The sequence below is a fragment of the Gopherus flavomarginatus genome, chromosome 21 (genome assembly GCF_025201925.1).
Source record: "Gopherus flavomarginatus isolate rGopFla2 chromosome 21, rGopFla2.mat.asm, whole genome shotgun sequence".
In the NCBI taxonomy this organism is placed as follows: Eukaryota; Metazoa; Chordata; order Testudines; family Testudinidae; genus Gopherus; species Gopherus flavomarginatus.
The window spans coordinates 14,543,880-14,563,723 of record NC_066637.1 but is presented as its reverse complement, the minus strand read 5'-3'; the positions used below and the strand labels follow the sequence as shown (position 1 = coordinate 14,563,723).

Here is a 19,844-nt window from a genome sequence, read left to right as displayed (position 1 = left end):
TACTATCCTATAGAGACAAGGTGAGTGAGGTAATACCTTCCAGCTGCTGCGCAAACACCAGCAAGGGATTAGAGCTGGTCAGAGGAAAAATTCTGGAGAGAATTTCAATCAAAACAGAAAAAAAAATGCTTTTATCAAAGCTTTCGGTGGAACATTTTGACTTTTAATAAAAAAAATAAATTAAACCCACCAGAAATTGTTCAGCATTTGGCCAGGAAATTTTCTGATGAGAATTTTAAAAAAAACTTCTAGGAAAACAGATACTTTCCGTGTAAATATTTTTTCACCTAAAACCGAACCTCTGTCTCCGAAGGTGCAATGTTCTCCCCTGGGTACAGCACTACGCTGGGAGCCAGGCTGCTAATCTTGGTGTGCTTCCGCCTTGCTGCATGACCTTGAGTAAGTCACGTCCACCCTCTGTTCGAGGTTTCCCCCTCCCACCACCACCTTTTCTCTCTCTTGTCTAGTTACATGGTACATTTCTAAGGGCAGAAAGTGTTTTCTTATAGGGCTGGTCGAAAATTTTCCATCTAACCCAGAGGTGGGCAAATGTTTTGGCCCGAGGGCCACATCTGGATATGGAAAATATATGGCGGCCCATGAAGTTGGAGGTTGAGGTGTGTCGGGGGGGGTGAGAGCTCAGGGTGCCAGCTCTGCAGTGGGGCTGGGGATGAGGGGTTGGGGGTGCAGGAGGATGCTCCAGGCTGGGAGCGAGGGGTTCAGCGGGTGGGAAGGGGATCAGGGCTGGGGCAGGGGTTGCAGCATGGGAGGGGATCAGGGTGCAGGCTCTGGGGGGTGCTTACCTCAAACAGCTCCCAGAAGCAGCAGCATGTCTCCCCTCCAGCTCCTACATGGAGACTTGGCCAGGAGGCTCTGTGTGCTGCCCCATCCACAAGCGCCACCCCTGCAGCTCCCATTGGCTGTGGTTCCTGGACAATGGGAGCTGTAGGGGTGGCACTTGGGGTGGGGGCAGTGTGCAGAGCCCCCTGGCTGCCCTTATGCATAGGAGCCGGACAGGGGATGTGCCGCTGCTTCTGGGAGTCATGCGGAGTGGGGCAAACCTTTGACCCCACTCCCCGGCGGGAGCTTGAGGGCTGGATTAAAGTGTTTGGAGAGCCGGAAGTGGCTCCCAGGCCGTATTTTTCCCACCCCTGATCTAACCCCTTTTCAGTGAAAAATTGGGTTGGAGTTTGTGCAGCACCTAGCACCAAGAGGGCTCTGATCCCAGCTGGTATGCAGCCCTGCAATACGATGGATCATAGCAACAGCAATAACTTGTTAAAGCTGCATTTTCAAGCTAACTTGCCTTTCCTGGGTTGAACCTGGGCAAAATGCAATCATTAGAAGTAACCATCCAGTGAAATGCCAAGCAGGAACAGAATGACTGCCTGCTCTCTGCCGAACCTTTCAGAGAAAACAAGGGCATTGATCATCCTGAATCAAAAGTCTCCCTAGCTTTAATGGAGAGGCTGGGGAGTCATTTTTAACTGAATAAATAGCAGCTGGAAGAACACGATCAGTACAGCAGCCCCTGTATTTGTATTTTAGATCTTCAACTTTGCCTGTAAATCACTGGGATGGCCTAGCTGAGGGACAGTCTAGTGAGAGAGAGTTGTCTCCTCATGCACAGTGTAAGCTGGCAGAATGATTCAGCAGGAAAACAGCTGCAGTCAGCAAGGTGTCTTCCTCCAGGGTTAGTGTTTATAACCACAAAATACACAGAAAATTCCCCAGCCTGAGGTTCATCCCAGTCCGATGACCTGACCTTCCCACGCTGCCTCCCAAGCAGCCAAATTATTCCCCTTCCCTTCACCCTCTATGCACCCTGTCTAGCCACTTACATCAGAGCAGCGAGCACAATGGGACATCAAATGCTGCCATGCTTGTTCATAGGGGCCTGGGTAGAGCCCCTGCCCCCAGGGTTATTCATTCAAGGGAGAAGAAACCAAGGTCAGGTCTGTGGGAGGGAGTCCTTTAAGGTTACAGAAATATTTAACCATAGCCTCTTTCAGGGCATGCCTGGCTGAGCACTGCAGTTTTTACCAAAAAACTACACCCATAAGCTGATAGCCAATTTATGGGTGCGGAGTTTTGGCAAAAACAGCTGATTTCATTGCCTGAGCTCCACTGAATTCCGACTGGCTCTTGGCCCTCAGCTCTGGCTAGCAGCACCTGTGAACCTCTACCCCACATCGGCGAATGCAAGATGCAGTCTCTTTTTCAGTGCTTTATCCAGTCTACTTTGAAGGCCTAGAGTAGGGGTTCTCACAACAAATTTTTTGGTGGCCTCAGAGTCTGGCCACCAACTCTCATTGGTGGCTGCACAGACACTTTTTTCTTAAAATTCTTAATTAACTTTAGGAAGGACAATTAAATATGCACAGAGGCACATCCAAAACATTGTCATGTATATTTGTAGGGTTTTTTGGCAAATTCAGTAACAAAAATAATGCTGACTTCCACTTCACACACACACACACCCCGCACCCTCCTCTACACACACATATCCAGGGCTTAATGGGTCCTGGGGCTTGCTATGAGAAATGATATTTGTATGTTTGTTAATATCACAGCACACTTAGTAGCTACCTGGGAGGCTATGAAAAGTTCTATTAACAAACATACAAGTATCACTTTCACAGATAGCAAGTCTGCTGTGAAAAGTGATACCTCCATGTTTGTTAATATTATTTTTCTCAGCAAACCCCAGGACCCATTAAGCCCTGGATGTGGGGGCCGAAGGGAGAGAGGTAGCAGGGGCCAGAGGGGATAGAGGGATGGATGTGGGACCGGGGGAGGCAGTGGGGGCCTGGGACAATGTTGGGGGGATGGATGAGAGGCCAAGCAGGCAGCAGGGTCCTGGGGGGGATGATGCTTTGGATATAGGGCTGTGGGAGGCAGCGGGGTCCTGGATGGACACAGGGGTGACGGGGGTGGGTGGCCAGAGCCAAGTGGCTGCTGCCATGCGGCCAGGGCTGGAGCCCAGGAGTGCATGGCTGGAGTCAGGAGTCAGCGCCCGCCACAGCATGGCTGGAGTCAGTGCTCACTGCTACGTGGCCAGGGGTTGGCATCCAGGGCCAGCTCCCACCACCGCATGGCCAGAGCCCGGGAACAGAGCTGTGGGTCGGCGCCTGCTGCTGGGCAGCTGGGGATCAGCACCAGGGTCTGGGGCTGCATGGCCAGAGCAGTGGGTTGGTGCCTGCCACTGCATGGCCAGAACTGGGGACCAGAGGCCGACTAAGCTCCTTGGCTGGAGCCAGAGGTCAGCACCTTCTGCTCTGTGGCCAGAGCCCCATGCTTGGAGCCCACTGCCCTGTGACCGGGGTTGGGGTCAGCTCTTGTAGCCAGTACCTGCCGCTGTGTGGCTGGAGCCCAGGACTGGAGCCAGGAGCCAGCACCTGCTGCCACGCAGCCGGAAACAAGGGCTGGAGTCTGAAGCCCCGCAGCTGAAGGCCAGGGCCACGTGGCCAGAGCAAGGTGGGTCAGTACCTGCTGCCCTGTGGTTGGAGCCCAGGGCTGTGCAGCCAGGATCCTGAAGTCCCACCACTGGAGACTGTAGCCCAAACTCTGTCCCAGCAATGTGGGTCAAGAACTCGCCTTGCTCCTGCAGCGTTGTGCCCCACCTCTCTCCAGAGGCGGTGCAGGGTGCCACGTCCAGGAGCAACAAGGAGGGAGGAGGAGAGGCCGATACTTTGTTGTCCCCTCCCTCTCACTGCCCAGGAGGTACATGCTGGGTCCTGAGCACTCTTGAAAACCTTGCCTCAGTTTGGGTACCAAACACTTGGCAAACTTGCCCTATCTCTAGACTTGACAGAATTCGATATTTATTTTTTTATAATTTCGATGGATAATATCAATTTATTTTTAAGCATTTTTTTCCATTTAAATTTTCACAGTGGTGGCAAATTATGGGTGGGGGTGGTGGTGCCAGATATTAATTATTTAATGACAGCAGACACCAAGATTAAAAAAGTCAAACCTTTATAACCGTTAGACACAATCTGACAACCTCACCTATCAAAATATACAAAGTAAATATCCTGAATTCAAACCCTAATAAGTTCTCAAGCAGCATTTTTCTTACTTTTTGCCTATTTGTACATTTTAGAGGATTTAGTGATGGAAATAGTATTTCATTGGTTTGTGTGTTTATGGTGAAATTGACATTTTCTGATAAAAATGTAAATCCTTCCAAGTCTTCATAGGTGCTCAAACTAGGGGTGCTGCTGCACCCTCTGGCTTGAAGTGGTTTCCGTTATATACAGGGTTTACAGTTTGGTTCAAAGGCTCTCAGCATCCCCACTATAAAAATTGTTCCAGCGCCCCTGGCCTACCTAGCTCTCACCATCAGCTCAAGTTTGTCTCTGAGTGTCTGTAGTCCTGTTTCAGAGGAGTAGCCATGTTAGTCTGTATCAGCAAAAACAACGAGGAGTCCTTGTGGCACCTTAGAGACTAACAAAGTGGGTTACGACCCATGAAAGTTTATGCCCAAATCAATTTGTTTGTCTCTAAGGTGCCACAAGGACTCCTCGGTGTTGTTTCTGTAGTTCTGGTATTTCCTTGCAGATTTTCCTCTGCACCTCCTGAATTTCTTCCCAATGCCAAGCCACCTTCTGGCAAAATGCCCCAGCCTGATGCACTGAAAGGACAGGGAGGCTGCAGAGCTGGGCAGAAAGTGGGTGGCGCTTGCTGACAGCTCTCCAGCGGTTCCACCAGCCGAAGGGCACTTTGAGAATCAGCTCCGACCACAGAGGGTGGAAGCTGCTTTTGCTAATGCAGAGCCAATCAGAGCCAGGTGGTCAGGGCATTGCAGGCTTTAGCCAATCATGTGGGAAGCCTGTCGCTGTGAGGATGAATGCAGAGCCCTCCAAGCTGGAGCCTGTTGCTTCTTTGTTGCTGCATTGTCATGGGAGGGCTGCTTCCCTGAAAGCTCCTTTTCAAGCAGAGTGTCCTACCAAAGGTACATGCTCATCCTCAGCCCCAGCTTGCTCCCACAGAGGTACGGTAGTGGGGAGACAGACTGTCCAGGGTGGAGAAGGCCAGCTCCATTGCAGAGAGAGGAGAGGCTGAAGAGAAAGAGAGATCAGGTGCACTGAATTGCTCTGGACGCATCTCATGGAGACAGCGTGCACACCAGTGCAGAGATACTGGTGAAAACGTACAGCACGTGGCCTCACAGGCTGCCCATGAATCCACCCTGTCCTACACACTCTCAGGGAGAATGCAGCCAGGTCTGGGAACGCTCACTCGCACTTTGAGCTGACCGTTAGATTCCTGAGCTAGAGGAATACATAACACAGGAAAATCACAGAGCCACTGGCAGAGGATGAGCGTGAGAGAACTGAATTGCAACACATACGCTGACCAGGAAGACACACGCAAATCCTCCACTCACTGGCACTCAGAGACACGTCCACCACATATACACTGTGAGTCAGTCTATATCTCTCACACACACTGTCTTCAGGAGTGGAGACTGGCATTTCCTCTTGCTCACATCTGTTTTTTCCCCTCACTTGCTGCAGTTACAAAGAAGAGAAGTCCTGCAGATACCCGTGAGTGTAACCATGGCCCAGGTGCAGTACGACTGTTCCACGGGGGATCATCCAAACATCACCAATTCAACAGCCTCTCCCGTGGGACATGAGCAAATTCAACTCCTGTTGCAGGTCTGCAAGGAAGCTAAGAAATCTGCTTACTGTCCATACAGTCGCTTCCCGGTGGGAGCGGCACTACTGACATGTGATGGGAAGATCTTCTCTGGTAAGTAAGGACAGCGCTCCCGCAAACGGTAACACTTCAGCTCCTGAAGAGCTGGGCCCAGGGTGGGTGCAAGGATGTTTCGTGCCCTAGGCACCTGCAAGCCCTGTGGCAGCTCCCCCCCCCGCCCTAAGGCGCCCCGCCCCGCAGCAGCTCCCCACCCCCTTCTGCCCTGTGCCCCCCCATCCACGGCAGCTCCCCCAGACCCGGGGAGCCGTGTGGCAGCTCTCCACCCCAAAGGACCCGAAATGCCACCCCCCACATGCTACCACCCTAGGCAACCGCCTAGGTCACCTAATGGGTTGCTCCGGCCCTGGCTGGGCCCTACGTCCTCCCAGAGATCCAGTATCAGAGGGTAGCCGTGTTAGTCTGGATCTGTAAAAGCAGCAAAGAATCCTGTGGCACCTTATAGACTAACAGACGTTTTGGAGCATGAGCTTTCGTGGGTGAATACCCACTTCCTCAGATGCACTTCCAGAGATCCAGGTGTCTCCAAAGAGGCATAGGCAGCTCACATCCACACAGGAGAATGTCTCTGAAGAAGTAGAGGCACTGGAGTCAGGGCTCCCTGAAAAGGCAGAGACTGTTTGATAGCAACATATGGTTTGTGCCATGAGCAAAACGTTGTGCAGGAAACTTGCCCTGTATTCTTCATGTTGTCATCCTTTGCTTCCACGAGATGTGGCACTGGCCTCACTTGGCTGTAAGGTGGCTTGGATTTGGGTCGTCCTTTCCAAACTGGGTCACAATTTATAATCTGTCTCTGGTTCCGTTCTCTGTCAATGGCCTGCCTTCCTCCTCCAGCCCTGGAATAGCAAGAGGAAACTAAACCGTAAAACCCCTTGCTTCCATCTTGTTTGTGCCCCCACCTGGGGCCACAGCTATGAAAATGACAGCGTACCCACCAGTGTTGCCAGCCCTTGGGATTCTATTACAAAGTCTCATGATGACAGGTTTCAGAGTGGTAGCCGTGTTGATCTGTACCAGCAAAAAGAACAAGGAGTCCTTGTGGCACCTTAGAGACTAACAAATTTATTTGCACCTGCAACCCCCGAGCATGCCCAGATAAATTTGTTAATCTGTAAGGTGCCACAAGTAAGTTTCATGATGTTTCCAACAGCCCAGCTCCTCCAGACATGAGAGAATCTCAGCTTTCTTTTTTGTGATAGTAAGTTTCTAGCCTTCATGGCTGCAGACAAAAGATTTTGGAAAAAGTGGTCCCCCAAGCCTCAAAAACAAAGAAAGCAAAGAAAATGACCCCATATCTGCTACTGCTAGAATCTTATGATTTTCAAGCCAATCTGGGGGAGCCTGACCCATTATTTTTGCCTGTGTTTCCCAGTACTACCCCATCTGTCAATATCCACCCATTTCTTGTCTGATGGAATGTAATCTTTCAGGAAGGAACCACCTTTTCATTCTGTGTTTGTATAGCACTTAGTGGGATGGGTGTGACGGATTGGATCTCAGAAATCCCCTTGGGAACTGCCAACTGATGTGCCAAGACTACATCTGCCCCTGCTTTCCCTGCCAGCTTGGGACTTCAGAACCCTGTCTTGTTGAGCCAGACACGCTGGTCTGCTCCAGCACAGACCCAAGGTCTGAATTATGTGCCCCAAAGCTGCAGACTTAACTGAAAGCAGCTTACAGAACTGTTCCTGTCTTTAACACTCAGATGCCCAATTCCCAATGGGGTCTAAACCCCAAATAAATCTGTTTTACCCTTTATAAGGCTTATATAGGGTAAACTCATAAATTGTTCACCCTCTATAACACTGATAGAGAGATATGCACAGCTGTTTGCCCACCCAGGTATTAATACATACTCTGGGTTAATTAATAAGTAAAAAGTGATTTTATTAAATACAGAAAGTAGGATTTAAGTGGTTCCAAGTAGTAACACACAGAACAAAGTGAATTACCAAGTAAAATAAAATAGAACATGCAAGTCTATGTCTAAGAAACTGAATACAAATAGAACCTCACTAATTGCAGTAAGCTTCCTTTTACAGACTAGTCTCCTGCTAGTCTGGGTCCAGCGATCACTCATACCCCCTGTAGTTACTGTCCTTTGTTCCAGTTTCTTTCAGGTATCCTGGGCCGTGGAGAGGCTACCCCTTTAGCCAGCTGAAGACAAAATGGAGGGGTCTCCGAGGGGTTTAAGTAGACTTTCCCTTGTGAGTGGAGACCCCCTCCTTACTCCTATGCAGAGTCCAGCTCCAAGATAGAGTTTTGGAGTCACATGGGCAAGTCACATGTCCATGCATGACTCAGTTTTTACCAGCCAAGCCACATTCCTGGGAAATCTCTGATGTGGATTGATGTCTCCAAGGTCATTGTTGGCTTAAGTGGTTCTTGACTGGGCACTTAATCTGCTGGCCAAATGCTTTACTAAGGCTATCAAGCAAGTAGACAGTCAATAGTCCTAATTTCAAGCACAAAAATGACACATACCTACAAATAGGAGCGATGTATTCAGTGGATCATAACCTTTACATAGATGTTACATGGCACACGTAGCATAAAACATATTCTAGTTATGTCATATATACATTCATGAGCATATTCCATAAAGCCTTATGAGGGGCACCGTCACAGTGGGGTCCTGGCCTGTAACTGGGGCTCCTAAGTGCTATTGCAATGCAAATAATCACAAGGATTCTTGAAAGGTTGAGGTTGGCAAATTTGCATATCTCGGGAAGGCAGAGCAGATTGCATTGATTATGGCATTCTGCTCTGCCTGCCTGTGCCATATTGCTCTCCCTTGCTGAGCAACAAGAGGCGGCTGTCTGATCTCCTGGATGGCATTCAGATCTTTGCTGCAAAACAACTCAGAGCTGGGAGAGCCCACAGCTCCTCTGTGACGCTGACTAAACCTGGGCTCGGTTTCCTCTGTGGCCTGGTCTACACTACACATTTAAACCGATTTTAGCAGCGTTAAACCAATTTAACGCCGCACCCATCCACGCTACGAGGCCCTTTATATTGATATAAAGGGCTCTTTAAATCGGTTTCTGTACTCCTCCCCGACGAGAGGAGTAGCGCTAAAATCGTTATTACCATATCGGATTAGGGTTAGTGTGGCCGCAAATCGACGGTATTGGCCTCCGGGCGGTATCCCACAGTGCACCACTGTGACCGCTCTGGACAGCAATCTGAACTCGGATGCACTGGCCAGGTAGACAGGAAAAGTCCTGCGAACTTTTGAATTTCATTTCCTGTTTGGCCAGCGTGGAGCTCTGATCAGCACAGGTGACCACACAGAGCTCATCAGCACAGGTAGCAATGCAGTCTCCTGAGAATAGAAAAAGAGCTCCAGCATGGACCGCACGGGAGGTACTGGATCTGATCACTATATGGGGAGAGGATTCAGTGCTAACAAAACTCCGTTCCAAAAGACGAAATGAGAAAATATTTGAAAAAATTTCCAAGGGTATGATGGAAAAAGGCCACACCAGGGATTCAGTGCAGTGCAGAGTGAAAGTTAAGGAGCTCAGACAAGCCTACCAGAAAACCAAAGAAGCAAACGGAAGGTCCGGGTCAGGGCCGAAAACATGCCGCTTCTACGCTGAGCTGCATGCAATTTTAGGGAGCTGCGCCACCACTACCCCACCCCTGTCCGTGGATTCTGAGGTGGGGGTTGTAATCTCAACCATGGCTGAGGATTCTGCGGAGGGGGAAGGTGAGGAAGAGGAGGATGACCTTGCAGCGAGCACACAGCACTCCATTAGCCCCAACAGCCAGGAGCTTTCTGTGACCCAGACGGAATTACCCTCCCAGCCCTCCCAAGCCACTAGCCCAGACAGTGAAGCCATGGAAGCGACCTCTGGTGAGTGTACCTTTGTAAATATAAAACATGGTTTAAAAGCAAGCATTTTTTAATGATTGATTTGCCATGAGGGCTTGGGATGCATTCGCAGCCAGTAAAGTTACTGGAAAAGTTTATTAATATGTCTGGGGATGGAGCGGAAATCCTCCAGGGACATCTCCATGAAGCGCTTCTGGAGGTACTCCAAAAGCCTTTGCAGAAGGTTTCTGGGCAAGGCAGCCTTGTTCTGTCCACCATGGTAGGACACTTTACCACACCATGCATGTAGCAAGTAATCGGGTATCATTGCATGACAAAGCATAGCTGCATATGTTCCTGGTGATTGCTGGCATTCAAGAAACATCTGTTCTTTATCTCTCTGTGTTATCCTCAGCAGAGTGATATCGTTCATGGTAACCTGGTTGAAATTCAGGAATTTAAGTAAGGGGACAGAGATGGCCATTCCTACTGGGCTGTTTGCCTGTTGCTTAAAAGAAATCCTTCCTTGCACGTAGCCAAGCGAGGGGAGGGAAATAGCGCTGAGCTTTTTCGCGTTTGGCTATCAGGGATCTTCCCTGATACCAGCCATATAGTGGGGGGAACGGTAAAGAGATCATCCCACAGAATTGGAGGGGGAGTGGCTTCTGCTGCTGTATGTTAACAGGAAAGAAGCATCACTGAACGGGATTTGCTTGGTTTTTGGGAAAGGAGGGCACTGTGTTTATGAAGGCTGCAGAAGCCGAAAGACAATGGCTTACCATGGCCGCATACAAGCTGAATTCTGATGCCTGGGCCTGTGTCTGTGAGATCTGTAACACCAGAGCCGCAGGCACTCAATATTAAGATGCAAAATGCGACCTTGTAGTGAAATCACATGTGCTATGTAAGGTGAATAGTGTTGTTCACTGTGGTATAACCATTGTTCTGTAAAATGCATCTTTTTAAATACTCCTCTCCCTTTTTTCCCTCCCTCATGCAGCTGCACATTTTTCAAGTCTCCCTACTCCATCCCGAAGGCTATCTCAGATAAGGCGGAGGAAAAAGAAGACGCGAGACGAAATGTTCTCGGAAATCATGGAAGTGACCCGCAATGAAAGAGCTCATCTGAATGAGTGGAAGGACGTGGTATCACGTGGTATCAAGTTACAGGAAAGATGCCAGTGAACGTGGTGGTAGCGGTACTCCAGTGCCGGAAGGACTGACTTCTGAAGGTCAAAATCCGCTGCAAGCTTAAAGAGCATGACTCCACTGACTTCAGTGGAGTTCTGCCAGCTAACAACAATGCTGAATTTGGCCTATAGCCTTAAAAGGTCCCATGTCATTAATTATTCCTTATTTTTAATATTGATTTATGTTATGCTAGTGCATGTTAAGAACTAATGTAAAAAGCTGCACAAAAGAAGCCATTTGCAGGGTGCTACAAAAAGTCTTATTGGTCCTACAAAATTCAGAGATTCTACTACATATTTTTGAGGGCCGTCTACTGGCCCTGTATCCCTTAACTCTGTCTTTGCATGTATATGGATATACAGCGCTCTTGCAGTTGGGCATAATTAAGCGGTTCAGCCCATAGGATTCTGGCTGTTTTGCAGTGTGAATAATTCTGCCTCCCTAAATCCCATCTGCAATTTCAGCTGGACACCATGCTCTCCACTTCCTCTCACATTGCTGTGTGTGCTCCACCCCAGTGTTGGCTGCAGTGATTCCTGTCTATGACCTTGCAGAGCACTCCTGGATGAAGGGCACCGCATCAGTTGGTGCGATTGTATTTATTGTCAGACAAATAACAAGGTGCTCTTTATTTCCTTTAGGCTGCAATGTAGAAAATGCCTGCTACCCCCTGGGGATATGTGCTGAACGCACCGCCATTCAGAAAGCCGTGTCAGAAGGGTACGTGAATTTCAGAGCCATGGCCATTGCTAGGTAAGTGAGAGCTATGAATCATATCCCTTTTGAATCATTTCAAAATGTGCTTGGACTGGAAAACTATGCAACACTTTTGTTCCTCTAATTCTCTGCTTCCTGCAGTTCAAACACACAGGACCGTACAGTTCTGGGTGGTGGCAAGAGGCAATGGCCATCCTTTCAAAATGAGCTCTCTCTTTTACCTAATTTTTGCAGCATCAACTTTGAAGACTGAGAGAAAAATGTGATTAGCGAGTTTTGTTTTGCGAGATTATCATTAAACTACACTGCAACCACTCTTAAGACTGAGGTTCGGGTCCTGTCAGCCATTACTCATGCAAATAACCTCACAGAAGTGAGTAGGACCATTTAGGGACCCTGATCCCGCAAACTGATCTGTGCAGGACCTCACAAACTCAGCATGGCACAGGGGTCCAGTTTTGCACAATCCAGGCCCAAAGTGAGCACCTAAAGGAGATGCAGAAATCAGCTGTGGGCCTTTAACTAAAGATTGAATGCAGCCATCCTGGAAACCTTGCTGAGACTTTTAAATTGGTCACCTAAAACTGGAGGCTTCTATTTAGATGGTCCTTACTGTAAGCTTCTGTTCCGGGATGTGTCTATAGGCTCCTAATTATTGGTTTGATACAGAGCAAGTGAGGAGTTGTTGAGAACATTTTGTCCTAATGGACTAAAAGCAGAAGCGATGTCAAATTATACTACTTGGGAATAATCCATGTCAGTAACCAGAGCCAAGGAATTAATTTTATTCAGAACAAAGGGGCCACATTCATAAAAAGGGATAATGAAGAGAGAGAAATTGTAGGTTTGAATTTTAACAATCACCCGACATCCTCTCTTTGTTTTAGTCGCTCCTTTCAAATGTTCATGAATATTTCTAGGGATAATGAGCAGGTTTCTATATTTATATTAACCTGGTGCTTGCTAAGGAGCAGATCCTTTGTCTACACACAATGATCATCAACACTGGAAAGGAGGAAAAGCTATGTGGTCCTGTAGTCCATCCCATGCAGGGTTAGCTACAAGGTACTCCTGAGTGCCTCGTCTAGGCTTGTTTTTAAATGCTTTCCAATACCTCCCTCAGGATGGCATTTCACATCCTAACAGACTTTGTGGTTAGAAAGCTGATCCTGATATTCATTTGAAATGCACCATTCTTTCACTTCACCCCATTACTCCTAGTGATACCATCTTATGTCCCCCTTCCCCCCCCCAAATGATTCTCATGCCTTCCTTGATCTTAACACCTTTCAAGTACTTGGAGATAGATACACAGTTGTCAGAATCCTAGTAAAGTCCAAACTGATGGGCCAGTGCCTTCCCTATGGGGTCTCCCAGTAAGGGATGAAAACTGAGTAAATACCAGCACAGAATGGCCAAAGTACACAGAAGAGGATGAGATGAGCAACATCCCCCCTTTCCATGGAAACCTCTGTGAGCTTTGGGAAGACATGATAGGGTCATGGCCAGGGACAAAGTTGCTGCCCATGTGGCATCAACCCTCCCACCCTCAACCCTCCAAACTCACAAATCTGTGGGGATTTACTGCAATAAAGGCCTGGAGTGGATTTTCCCAGCCTTGTAATCTTCCCAGGATCTGAACCCTGTGCAATGTGGAGCCCAGCTCCATAGACCCTCCCAACTCCCTGTGCTGTTGTGTAGTGGAGGTTGGATGATGGACTTGGGGAGGTGGGAAGGGTCAGAAGACCCACCGCCATGTGGATCCTGTGATCCTTTTCCCACCTTGGAGAGAAAGGCACTAGGATTATAGACTGCAATAGTAGCTGCAGAGTAATCCCAAAACAAAGCAGGTCTCCAGAACCCAGCGCCAGGATTAGCAAGTTTGAGTGAATGATCAGTCATTGAAAGACGCCTTACACACAAAGTGGTATGCAAGCTGCTTTCAGTGCATTTTAATATCACCAGATGTCAAGTTTTACATCTGGGAAGAAGGAATACAGGCCATACCCATAGAATGGGGGCCTGTATCCTGGAAAGCAGTGACTCTGAAAAGGACAAGCAACTCAACATGAGCTCCCAGTGTGAAGCTGTGGCAAACAGAGCCAATGCCACCCTTGGATGTATAACCCGGGGAGTAGTGAGTGGGAGGAGGGAGGGGAATTTATCTGAACACGCCATTGGTGAGACCAATACTGGACAGTTCTGGTGCCCACATTTTAAAAACGATGTTGAAAAATTGGAGAGGGTGCAGGAAAGAGCCACGAAAATGATTTGAGGGCTGGAGAGAATGCCTGACAGAGTGAGCACATTTATTCTTAAGGTAAAAACACCACAGAGGAACCTTAAAAACATTGATTAGATTTAAACACACACCAAATATAACAGGAGTCACCCCCATCAATCCTATGAGACCCTAGCAGGCCCAAGTATTTCCAACCCTTCCGCCTGGGTGGGGCCCCCTTTAGTCCTGTATATTTGCTGGATCAGAAGGCAAGCGCTGTGTCAGTTCAAGCTCACCTCTTTATACCAAAAAGTCTTTTCTTTGTCTGCCAATCTCTGGAAAACTCAGCGTGAACCAGTATGTGCAACCCACGCCAGGGGGTGGTACCTCACTGATGTTAAAGAACTTCTAGAGAGTGACTGCCTTAATCCACCCCCTCCACACACGGTCTTCAGTTCCTGTAGGTGCTGCGATAGCCCTCCCCCATGGAGTAGAACACAATCATACACAAACCATTCATAGATTTAATACAATCTGGTCCCCAATGATATTGTATGGGGCTGCAATATCGGTCACAGCTACCTCCCTGGGAGATGTTGGGCAAGTCACTTCACCTCTCCTTTCCTCAGTTTTCCCATCCGTCACATAGGGACAATGATTTTTACCCTCCTTTCCAAAACACGTTGGGATTTATGAGTAGAAAGAACAATCAAAGTGCTATTTACTAACTACCATTTGTTGTTTGATGCATTAACATTATTTATCGGATGCATTAACTGTATAATAATTTTTCATCATGAGCTACACTGACCTCTGCATTCTATTCTCCTTCGATAGCAACACTGAAGAGGACTTCATCGTGCCCTGTGGGGCCTGCAGACAAGTAATGAGAGAGGTAAACAACTTTTGCTTTCTTTTTCAACAGCTGAAACTAAACTGCTTTAATTCCCACCCACCTGCCTGGCTGAGAACACTGGTTTTTGTTCAGACCCCACTCTGAAATGTCAGGGGACACAGCTCAAAAAGTTGCCGAGTAAGGAAGCATTCTGAAATGTGCCAAATTGTGAGCGTCCCACTTCCTGCACCCCACAGCACCATGCTGGGAAGGTTTTGAATGTCGAGAATGACAAAAGGAGAAGGAAACTCGGGTCCGTAAACAAGGGCTTCCAAGTTTGGAAACAATATAAATCCCTAGAATGCTGACCGCAGTGTGTTTTCAAGGGCAGAAACAGAAGGAAAGTTCAGCTCTGGTGTAAGTAGGTGTGGCTACAGTGCAGCTTATGCTCAAGCCATATTTGCCCCTACAGCTCTCAATAGTATTACTACAGGGGCAAAGCATGAAAAGGGAGCCATGCTTGAGTGCAAGGGCTCCGGTCAGGGAAAAATGCACTGAAACAGAAGAGCTGAGGAAAGGAATCCTTGGTCCAGCATATACTTTGGGGTTTTCTAGGCACTCAGCTTATGGATACTGGGAGGAAGTATCAGCTAAGGACTGGTGCTCCCCTGGAGCACAGGGTCTGGTGCTCTGCAGAAATCTATTAGCCATGCCACCAAAGCATCTGGTTGAGGCCATGTAGACTGCAGGGATGCAGGAGCGTTTCAGAGTTCAACATGGGGGCTCCCTGTGTTACGTAGTCTGCAAATGCAGCAAGGATGCAACATTTCCACTGCATTTGGGCCCTGCCCATCTGCAGAAGTCTGCTCAAGATTCAGCCTGCAGCACTTAGGACCATTACTGTAGAATGCTATAGTATTTTGAAACACAAGGATCTTAGGAGCTCCACCGGGTTCATTTTCTTCATGTGCAGCAAACAGGCATAGCACCAAAGCGGCTCTCTAAGCTGCATTTAACGTTTTCAGCATTACTTTAAAGGCTAATGTTTAACTGATGGCAGATTCCCTACATGGATAAGCAGCATTATTTCAAAGGTAAAGTTCCCCGGGGGCCTGATCCCGTGTACTTTATGCATCTGAAATTTCCTTTGGAGGTTAAAGCCAGTTTTGGATGTCTAAGAAATGAAGCATCAAGCTTTAATCTAGAAATTGGTAGATGATTTAAAACAGGGGTGGGCAAACTTTTTGGTCAGATCTGGGTATGAAAATTGTATTGTTGGCCATGAATGCCCACAAAATTGGGAGTTGAGGTGCAGGAGGGGGTGAAGGCTCCGGCTGGGGGTGCAGGCTCTGGGGTGGGGCCAGAAATGAGTTCAGGGTGTGGGAGGGGGCTCCGGGCTGGGACCAAGAGGCTTGGAGTGCAAGAGGAGGATCAAGGATGGGTCAGGGGGTTACGGTGTGGGAGGGGATCAGGGGTGCAGGCTCCAGGTGATGCTTACCTCAAGCAGCTTCTGGAAGCAGCAGCATGTCCCCGCTTCCGGCTCCTATGCGGAGGTGCTGCCCAGCAGCTTGGTGTGCTGCCCTGTCCGCAGGCGCTGCCTCTGCAGCTCCCATTGGCCATGGTTCTTGGACAATGGGAGCTGCAGGGATGGCACTTGGGGTGGGGGCAGTGTGCAGAGCCCCCTGGCTGCCCCTACACATAGGAGCCAGAGGAAGGACATGCTACAGCTTCCAGGAGCCGCATGGAGCCATAGCAAGCGCGGAGTGAAGCAAGTGCCAAAGCAGAGCAAGCCCTGGACCCTGCTCTCTGGTGGGAACTCGAGGGCCAGATTAAAACATCTGAAGGGCCAAATGCAGCCACCGGGCCGTAGTTTGCCCACCCCTGCTTTTAAAGGTTGCTCAGAGTTTCCTACTAATGTGTTAATACTATAAAGCCCAGTGTTAATGTGCAGAACAGACCAATGGCAAAATCTAACGGGCAATGAGCCAGCTGCCTGCTGCAGTAAAAAAAAGTTAACAGAATGCTCATTTTAACTGAATTTACTTCAACTGTGTTCACCCTCCCACTTTCTGCAAATACACCTCTACAGACAGTTCTCTAAAACTCTTTTTCTAGTTCAATAGAGACTGGGACATTTACATGACAAAGCCAGATGGGACCTATATAGTCAAGACTCTTCAAGAGCTCCTTCCCCTGTCATTTGGACCAGAAGATCTGAAGAAGTTCTGAAGAGTATGTGGAGCATGTGATCTGCAATGGCACTAAAGAACCTCCAGACAATCTTACGCTTTCTGTCTGCAGGACGAGATTTATTTCAGATACTTCCCAACTCTTGTCTCCTAGGGAATGTCATTTAACTTCTGTAAGCCTCAGGGAACTCTAATGAAAATAATTTCCATTTATACTAGGCCTGGAGAAGGGGTGGCAAGAACTAGATCTGCCTCATTGTGAATCAGCCAATCCCAAACGTTCACAAGTTCGGTTTAGCAGACATGGCAGTATGATGTCATGATTAGAGCAGGTTGGGAATTTGTCAACGAAACATTTTGCATGGGAAAACTCCAGTTCATCAAACTAGTCACATGACCACTCTGTGCCTCAGTTTCCTCACCTGAATAATGATGCATTAACCTTTTTCGCAAAGTGCTTTGAGATGCTTGGGTGAGAAATGCTTTTATAGTGCTAAATATTATTATTGCTCATATTAATGCAGTTACTCCAGCTTTATACTGGTTTAACTGAGACCAGAATCTGGCCTAAGAGTCTCATATAAGGTCAGAATGTAAGTTCTAATATCCTAGAGAGGGTCCACATTATTCTGAAACATATTATTCAAACAAATGGGCCAAGTGAACCTTCTTCCCCACATCTTCCTACCTCAAGCTATATGCTGTACATTTATTTACTAGTGATTAGAGAACAACCAAATTAAAGATTCACTGAGTTCTGGTTTGGCCCCAGATCTCATTTTATGCAAACCTCGAAAGTTCCGATGGAGAATTTAACACATAGTTTTAATTCTGGCTCATCACTACTGTTGATCAAAATTGCACAGATCAATAAATCATACAAATGCAGGAATTCCATAATGTCAAGTAGTTATTTGTAAAGATAAGAAGAAAAACTAAATAAGAGAGAAGAGAAACTAAAGGTTTAATAAATCCAAAGTAGACTCTCTTGTTCGTCTATGAAGCAGGTTATTAGTAAGCAACAGCCTATAGTAAAATGTATCAGAGGGGTAGCCGTGTTAGTCTGGATCTGTAAAAGCAGCAAAGAATCCTGTAGTGCCTTACAGACTAACAGATGTTTTGAAGGGGGGCATACTTCGACTCCTTCTGTGCTCGGCCCTTGTGGAAGGCAGGTGACCGGTTTTCGAAAGGCACCGTGACGTCTACCAGGAGGACCTTCTTCTTTGCATCTGACAAAGTGGGTATTCACCCACGAAACCTCATACTCCAAAATGTCTGTTAGTCTATAAGGTGCTACAGGATTCTTTGCTGCTTTTATAGTAAAATGGGCATTTTAGATTATGCTGTTTATTGTCACTTAATTTTCCACACTTTGTGAACATCCTCTTCTTTGTTACCCTGATTTTTCTTGATTTATTTTTTCTCTGAGAGAATGGATGGGAAAGGGAATGTAGTGGTGAGAACCGGACAATACTATAACAGTTCTGTCTCCAGAGTAATATGATGTTATGACTGTGCTACATTAGGCACAAGGAAATGATCTGAATTGAACAAAAATGAGTTAATTTTTCTAATCCTGCAGCACTGTTGGTTATTTACATGTTATTGTAAATGTCCAAACAGAATAAATGTAGTCACTAATTCTACTGCTCCATCCAAGTGTTGTTTTATTACAGGACAGAGCCACACAAAACGATGTGGTTTTAGTTTCTAGGAGTTTAGAGGTAAAACAGAATAATACTGTACAGCATTTAAGCTACATATGCAGTCATACTTCAGGTAACACACAACACTGAGTAGCACGTAACAGAGTACACATTCAGTATCTCCCTCAGTGTAACACAACAAGAGAGTATACAGCAGTGATATCAGGTGCAACGACAGCATACAGAGTACACAATCTATACCCAGGGCACCACACATCATGCAGAGATCCATACTCTTCCCAGGGCAACACAGAATATGCAGAGTAACACATGGCAGCGTGAAGCATACACAGTCCATACACAGGGCAACAAACACCAGACAGAGTCTGCAATCCACAAAAAGGGCAACACAGAGCATGCAGAGTACACATTCAATACCCAGGCCAACCCACACCATGCCCAGTACACAATCCAAAACCAGAGCAACACACACAGCTACATGTAGCATGCACAACTCTTACCAGCCAGAGTAACACAGTACACATCCTGTACGCACAGTAACACACACAACATGCAGAGCAGGGTGGATTTGATTTAAATCACTAGTCAGGAAGACTCAATTTAATCATGGTTTTCTACATAAAAGTGCATTCTTGTTGATTTTATAATCTTAATACATATTCTTCACAACTCAGCGATAGATGTAGGTTTCATTTTTAGAAGGTACACACTATACATTTTAAAACAGTGATTTATTTTGAAAACTTTTCAGATTTGTTTTACAGCTATATCAGGAAATGAATGATTGTTTGGTTATTTCATTTACCAAAGTTAATTGAAGCAGATATTTATGAAGTCATTGGGAGGTGAATCTATCTCCAATTCAACAGGTTAATCATTAATATTTGGAGGATTTTCTTGCCATGCTGTATTAGGAAGACAACATCACCAGACAGACATTTACATTGTTTTATTTAACTAAAACAATAACGTTAAGTATTCTGGATTTTTTTCTTTAACAGCAAACATATAATATTTTAACAAAACAAGCATATGTCCCTTGCTTCTCACATTTATCTGCAGACTTATTTTCCTTGTCCAGATCTATTCTTCCCCCAACACTCTTCTGTTCATTGAACTTTTTGAAACTTTGCACTTTTAGAGAGAGGTAAGGGACTGACTCCGTGTACACAAATTTGCAGAGGGACAATAGAGTTGAGGTCTGTTATTTCTCACCTCTATATATTATTTATTTAAAAAACATTTTTGCTGTTAACAAGCATGTTACCTCTGGAGACACAAATCCACAGTCTGAGAACTGCAAAGCTAAGCGTCTCTGATGGTATCTTCTAGACTGAGCACTGAGTCCCACTAGGTAGATAGAACGATTAACCTAAATAATCCATACAGAAGCCTCTGGAACCCCATAAAATTGGGTCCCTAATCCATGAACTATTAGAACTCATTTACAAAACTTTTCTTAAACATTACATGAATA

The 19,844-nt window shown here is 46.8% G+C and overlaps 1 protein-coding gene across 4 annotated transcripts; it reads left to right on the top strand.

The window, feature by feature from the left end:
* Positions 1-355: 355 nt before the first annotated feature.
* CDA (cytidine deaminase) lies at positions 356-18,346 on the top strand. Of its 4 annotated transcripts, none has more exons than XM_050931859.1 (5): positions 356-399; positions 5,526-5,763; positions 11,380-11,491; positions 14,514-14,571; positions 16,627-18,346. In XM_050931859.1, exons 2-5 carry the CDS (start codon positions 5,568-5,570, stop codon positions 16,738-16,740), a joined length of 480 nt encoding a protein of 159 aa, XP_050787816.1. In that variant the 5' UTR covers positions 356-399; positions 5,526-5,567; the 3' UTR covers positions 16,741-18,346. The 4 variants fall into 4 exon arrangements, with proteins under 4 accessions (XP_050787816.1, XP_050787814.1, XP_050787815.1 ...); XM_050931857.1 differs by lacking the exon at positions 356-399 and adding an exon at positions 4,872-4,960; XM_050931858.1 differs by lacking the exon at positions 356-399 and adding an exon at positions 4,972-5,429.
* Positions 18,347-19,844: the final 1,498 nt, after the last annotated feature.